This window comes from Nestor notabilis, unplaced genomic scaffold (genome assembly GCF_000696875.1).
Source record: "Nestor notabilis isolate BGI_N333 unplaced genomic scaffold, ASM69687v1 scaffold32960, whole genome shotgun sequence".
NCBI classification, from domain to species: Eukaryota; Metazoa; Chordata; class Aves; order Psittaciformes; family Psittacidae; genus Nestor; species Nestor notabilis.
The window spans coordinates 1-5,459 of record NW_009911213.1 but is presented as its reverse complement, the minus strand read 5'-3'; the positions used below and the strand labels follow the sequence as shown (position 1 = coordinate 5,459).

Sequence of the window (5,459 nt, the reverse complement as noted above, 5' to 3'; positions counted from 1 at the left end):
TAAGCAAACAGTTCAGTGTAGAAATACATTGCAGTTGTGTGCAACCTGGGTATGAATCAAAAAAAGATACTGAAAGTAAAACTACACATGAACCTTGCATTAGACACTCACTCCAAAATGACACATCAACATGAAGGGCTGCAACAGGTACACAGCAGCTTAGTGCCAACATCCTAAAACACCTCTGACGAGTCAAATCTTGCCTTAAATTTCTTATCTAAAGTATATGAGTGTTTTTTCTTTTAAATTAAGGCAATGAAATGGCTACAGTTCCTAAAGTTCATTTTAGGGGAACAAAAATATACACCTTTTTTTTGAACTTTAGGCAGCAGAACATAATGTAAAAACCTGCATTGCATTAAACATGCAATGCCAGGGTGGTGTAGAAAACCAGAACTAAACAAAAGTTAAAACACCATTTGGTTTTTCTTCTCCATTGGAACACAAACTCAAACTTTAAGAGAGGAAAAATAAAGCTTAAAATCAGCTAAACTGTTTAGAGCTTTATATGTATCTGCATCACACTCTAACATGATTTTGGGTAGAAATCTGTATGTTTTAAACCAGTGAGGGTGGGGGGAAGGCACTGTATTTATTTTTCATTGTGCCCATATCTGTTTGCACATATATGGAAAACAAATTAAATTCAAATTTTCTGTTCGTTCTCTCCCACACACAAGTATGACAGATTGCAGCTAACACATAATAGCAGAAGCTGATTCAAAGTTGACCTCTCCTATTCCACTGTGTTATGTTCAAACTTCTGGGCTCTCTAGAATCTGAGACGGCTGCAAAGAACCCAGAGACAGGTACAAGATTTAGTCAGCATTCAGCATTTCTCAGTGCATTTTGCAGAAAGGGTCTACATTAGGCATAGAATTTTGTTGTTTATTTTACACAGAGAAGTCCACCAACATTTGCCATAAATTCTTCTAAACTCTTTAAGAAGGCCATCTTCTGCTTACGGTCCAGTGTAGGAGGAGTGCTGCTTGCAGTAAGCTTGTTGAAGGCATCTGCTAACCGCTGGTAAATTACTGGATCTTGTTGAGTTGATAGCAATGTTTCAACTAGCTCTGAATATTCAGCCTGTTAAATAAAAAAGAATCTTACTAACTTAAAAAAAAAAAAAAGATACAATATATACAACTTCTCTCATCAGGACAAAAATCCTGAACCAGAGCTGTGACAGAAGACAATCAGTACCTCTCCACCTGTTGCCCAGTTTCACTGACTAGTGTGCCAGAAGTGACTGTGGGCCCGCAGCTTTCACCTACCTCTAAATCAGATAAACTCCTTCAGTCAGACCAGTTCTTTTTTTAAAGCTAAAGAAGCCTTTAGAGCTTTTGAAGACACAGTTGGAAAAAGTCCTGAGCAACCAGATCTGAATTCAGTGTTGAGCCCACTTTGAGCAAGAGGTTGGATTACAGACCTCCTGAGAGACCCTTAAAACTCAAAGGATTCTATGATTTCCCAGATGCACAGTAACTAACCACCCTCTTTAACAAATGACTGCTTTTCAGGTTTTAAGTGGCTAAATGTCATACCTGATGCAAACACACTAATGTGTAGAATGCTTCACCTGCTGCCGTTGTCATTTCTGTATTGTGCTTCTGAAGTACCAGCATATCAAAGACCATCTGAAATCCCAAAACCAAAGTAGTTACAGAAGTGTAAACTTTCTATTTTTTTGCTGAACCTCATCTTCAATTCTGATAATAATAAACATGTATTTACAAGCATCCAAGGTTGGTTGTTCTGTAATTGGAAAGTCAAGTTCTTTTAGAAGTTGAGTCTTGGCTTAACAGCACAAATTCATATCTCAAAGCACTGAAACCTGTTGTCGATTTATGTGTTCTTCAGAGAAAAATAGCATCTCTTGTATTTTATTCCAAAAGCTGCAGATATGCAAGAGAAATAATGAAAAAAGCCTTTGCTCCTTCAGAATTAACCAGGAGATTTCCTCCTCAAGTTTTGGACACTCCTACAGCTCACAGAAAGCCAAACATGGAACAGATTAATAAGAATGGTATGACAATTTGAAGTGGAAATTTAGAGAAAAGGCAGAAAGCTATGTTGACTTAATAGAAAGACCAAGAAAATGATGTAAGGTGTTCCTCATTCTCTCAGCTTGTCTGATGTATGCTTTTAACAAGCAATCAATGTCTGTTTGGTAAGAAAATACGTCTTAAGGAAAACTGGAACTTTACAAAATCAGAAGACAAGCACACAAATTTCACAATTACTTTGTTCCCAGTTAGCAGGAACCTGGTTGTTACCAGGTCACTCCAAAATTCGATGAGAGAGAGTGGATGTCCTAAAAGGAAAATACTAAATATGAGACTGGATTAAGAAAACACATAATTCATTGGCTACATTGAATAAATGATAGCATTTTCTTTCTAGTTCCCAAATGTGGTCTTTTTTTCTGCCTCGTTTTAGCATTCTACCCAGCCTCCAGTTCACACAATTCTGGAAGCTTTCTATTTCACAGCTTTCACAGTAAACCTAACTGCTAAAATTGTCAACCAGGTTCATTCTAGAGCTCATGTGCAGAGAGCATGGATGAATGTCAATTGCATTCTGAGGCATGCGGGTCCTTCACTGATTGACAGTAAGTAATTTCCTCCCTCCATCCTCCTTTGTACTCCAGCCCAATGTCTCCACTCCTTCATGCTCTCTTTCTTCTCAAATTGTCAGTTTTCTAGGTAACGCATTTCTTACTGTATGCGTGATCCTGATTAACCCTGTCAGATAGTCAAGAGGCCAAACCCATTGTTTGGCCCCTTGACACTACCTATATGCAAAAATCCCCCAAAGTAACAAAAACACAGATACCTTACCTTAAGAAAGTGCCTTGTTGCTAGAAAAAGGGTTGTATCTGTTTCTTGTGCTTTTGCACACTGTTCTGCTAATGGTGTTACAGCCTCCAGGCAGAGCTGGCAAACCTCTGAACTCATTCTGATAGTGGGTGTTAAAGAGTCAAAGTCAGATTTGTGGGAAATGAAATTGTGGTTAAAATTCCCAGTTGTGTCACTATAAAATATTTTAAATGCTTGTATGTATGTTCCACAATTTTGTTTTACTTCAAAGCTGTTAATAAAATAAAAAAAAAAAAAGGGGGGGGGGGGGGGGTAGAAAACCAGCAAAAAATTCCAACTTTGTTGCCTTCTTTTATTAGCTGCATGCACTAAGGTAACATAACCCTCTCTGACATAACATTTTCAGAAAGAGTCCCTTATGGTCAAGCTCATCTGTTTCTGACACGTGCCACAGATTAGTGAAAATGGTACTCCCATGATGAGAGGGAGAGCCCATTGGCACCCTGACAGGAAATGCTCTGGAGCCAGCCCAGTAGAACAGCAGCAATGTTTTGTATTACCAGCTGAGAAACTAATTCAGGAATGGCTTTGGGATACCAGCTGAAGGCTTATGAAGTTACACACTCTGAAATGAAGTAATGGAGGAGGAATGGCTGCCAGAAAAAACTTACATGCTAAACCACTTAAAGGCTGCATTCAAGCATCACAAGTGAGAGGCAGTTCAGCTAATACTAGAATCTCAGCAAAACTCTCAATCACCAGAGACTTAAGAGTCAGTTACTGATATATAATTATAGATACAGATATTGATAGAAAAGGAAAACATGCGAAGAACACCTCCCCCCTCCCCCGATTTCAACAGGTTATTAAAAAAGCAACTCAGATTTTTAAACACTCCCAAGCTCTATAAAGGATACGATGACATCCCTAACTCCAGTGAGTACATTAGGCTCTTAAAGAGGTCCTCTGGAAGTTGTGGAATTTTCTCAGGGAATATCTCACAGATGAAAGTGATTAATTTGTAATATTGATTACACAGGGATGGAAACTGTTACAAGAAAAACATGGCAATTTTAGAATCAATCATGTAACTATATTCTGACATAATTTCCATCTGTCAGAGATGTAACTGGTCTGAAGAAAAGACAATTTTAGTAGACAACCACAGAACTATTAGAAAGGCTATAACTCTATTAGCAAACACTGTCATACAACAGAAAAAGACTGCTATAACTAAACAGTTGATGGTGGAGGTCTGGCATCTGATCTATACAAATTTATGCAGTTTTACTTCAGTCATAAGCAGGTCTAGACCTGTGGGATAAAGCCTCATGAGCATTTGGAGCACAATACGGGGGCTCTTCGGGTACATCCTTCATCTCAGTTTCACCTAAAATGAGTGCAGCTCTCACTCTCAGCAAATACTACCAGATGAGAAAGCATGTTAAGAGGGGACAACTAAGATACAATTCAGAAGTGCTCCCCTGACTCAAAGTAGAACATGAACACAGTACAACCCAATGAAACATTATCATTCCACTGTTTCACGTTTTACTGTTCTACTGACAAGCTGCTGCTGTCTATGATATGAAATTACCTGCACTGGGAGAACAATTAAAAGAGTTACTACTTGCTCCCAGATTATTTTTTTTTTAAACTAATATCATCATTTCTGCTTCTTGCCACATTTCTGACACTATCAGAAATAAGATTCCACAAGCCACATTTTAGGTTTGGCTAATTGTTGACCTGCATGGACTCACTTTTAGAAGAAAAAAGTTCTTCTTGGGCCCTTTAAATATGCTTTTTCTCAGCTTACAGTATTTCTTTTCAAATGGTATCTAGAACTATGGAACAGTTATTTACATTTTAAAAAAACTAGAAAATTCAACTTACAGAGGTGGAATGCATATAGGAAGGAATTCTGGGAATTCATAACTAAAAAGCTTTTATATTCTAGCAACTATGTGTGAAAAATATATTTACCTTCAGCAGATCCTGGGACATTAGAGGCAGAACTAGATTAACCCCATACAAGACAACATCTGCTGCTGATACAGATCTGTTTGTAGCTTGCCCAGGTTCATGTCCTCTAAATACTTCATCTGTATAAAAGACAAAAAATGTTTTATACAAAAGAAGAATTGTACATATTGAAGGAAGAATCCCATTTCTTTATTATATAGACATTTTTAAAAATAGAACTATTCCCCTCTCCCCCCAAAAAACCATGAGGCACTGTATTAAAATAGAAACTTATTGAGTGGAGGCTGCCACATCACTATATATTTATATTCATTAGTACTAAGCATTTCATTACCACATGTACCAGATGGCACACTAGAACAGAGCACTTCAGATATTCTGAGAGTCACTTCCATTACAGAACACTGCATTTGTTTCTAGTGATAGCTGCATCATGCCTGCACACATGAACAGATAATGAGCAAAATACTACTGGATTTTCATTTACATATGTGTATATATATGTATTTTATAAACACAAGGAAAAGAAATTGGGAGAGTTACTGCAGAAAATTCTGTAGTAAACATGTTGCCAAGTTTCTCCCATTACAGGCAAGACCTACATTTCCCATCAATTGTCAAGTGACCTTACTTGATCATAGAATCATAGAATAG

The 5,459-nt window shown here is 37.6% G+C and overlaps 1 protein-coding gene across 1 annotated transcript; it reads right to left on the bottom strand.

Annotated features, from left to right (window-relative positions):
- Positions 1 to 430: 430 nt before the first annotated feature.
- LOC104405080 (exportin-4-like) lies at positions 431 to 4,974 on the bottom strand. The gene is made up of 5 exons (XM_010013684.1): positions 4,806 to 4,974; positions 3,737 to 3,867; positions 2,841 to 2,958; positions 1,545 to 1,637; positions 431 to 1,086 (listed from the first exon to the last, which is right to left on the bottom strand). The coding sequence occupies exons 1-5, from the start codon at positions 4,824 to 4,826 to the stop codon at positions 889 to 891; spliced, it is 561 nt and encodes a 186-aa protein (XP_010011986.1). The 5' UTR covers positions 4,827 to 4,974; the 3' UTR covers positions 431 to 888.
- Between the last annotated feature and the right edge of the window lie 485 nt (positions 4,975 to 5,459).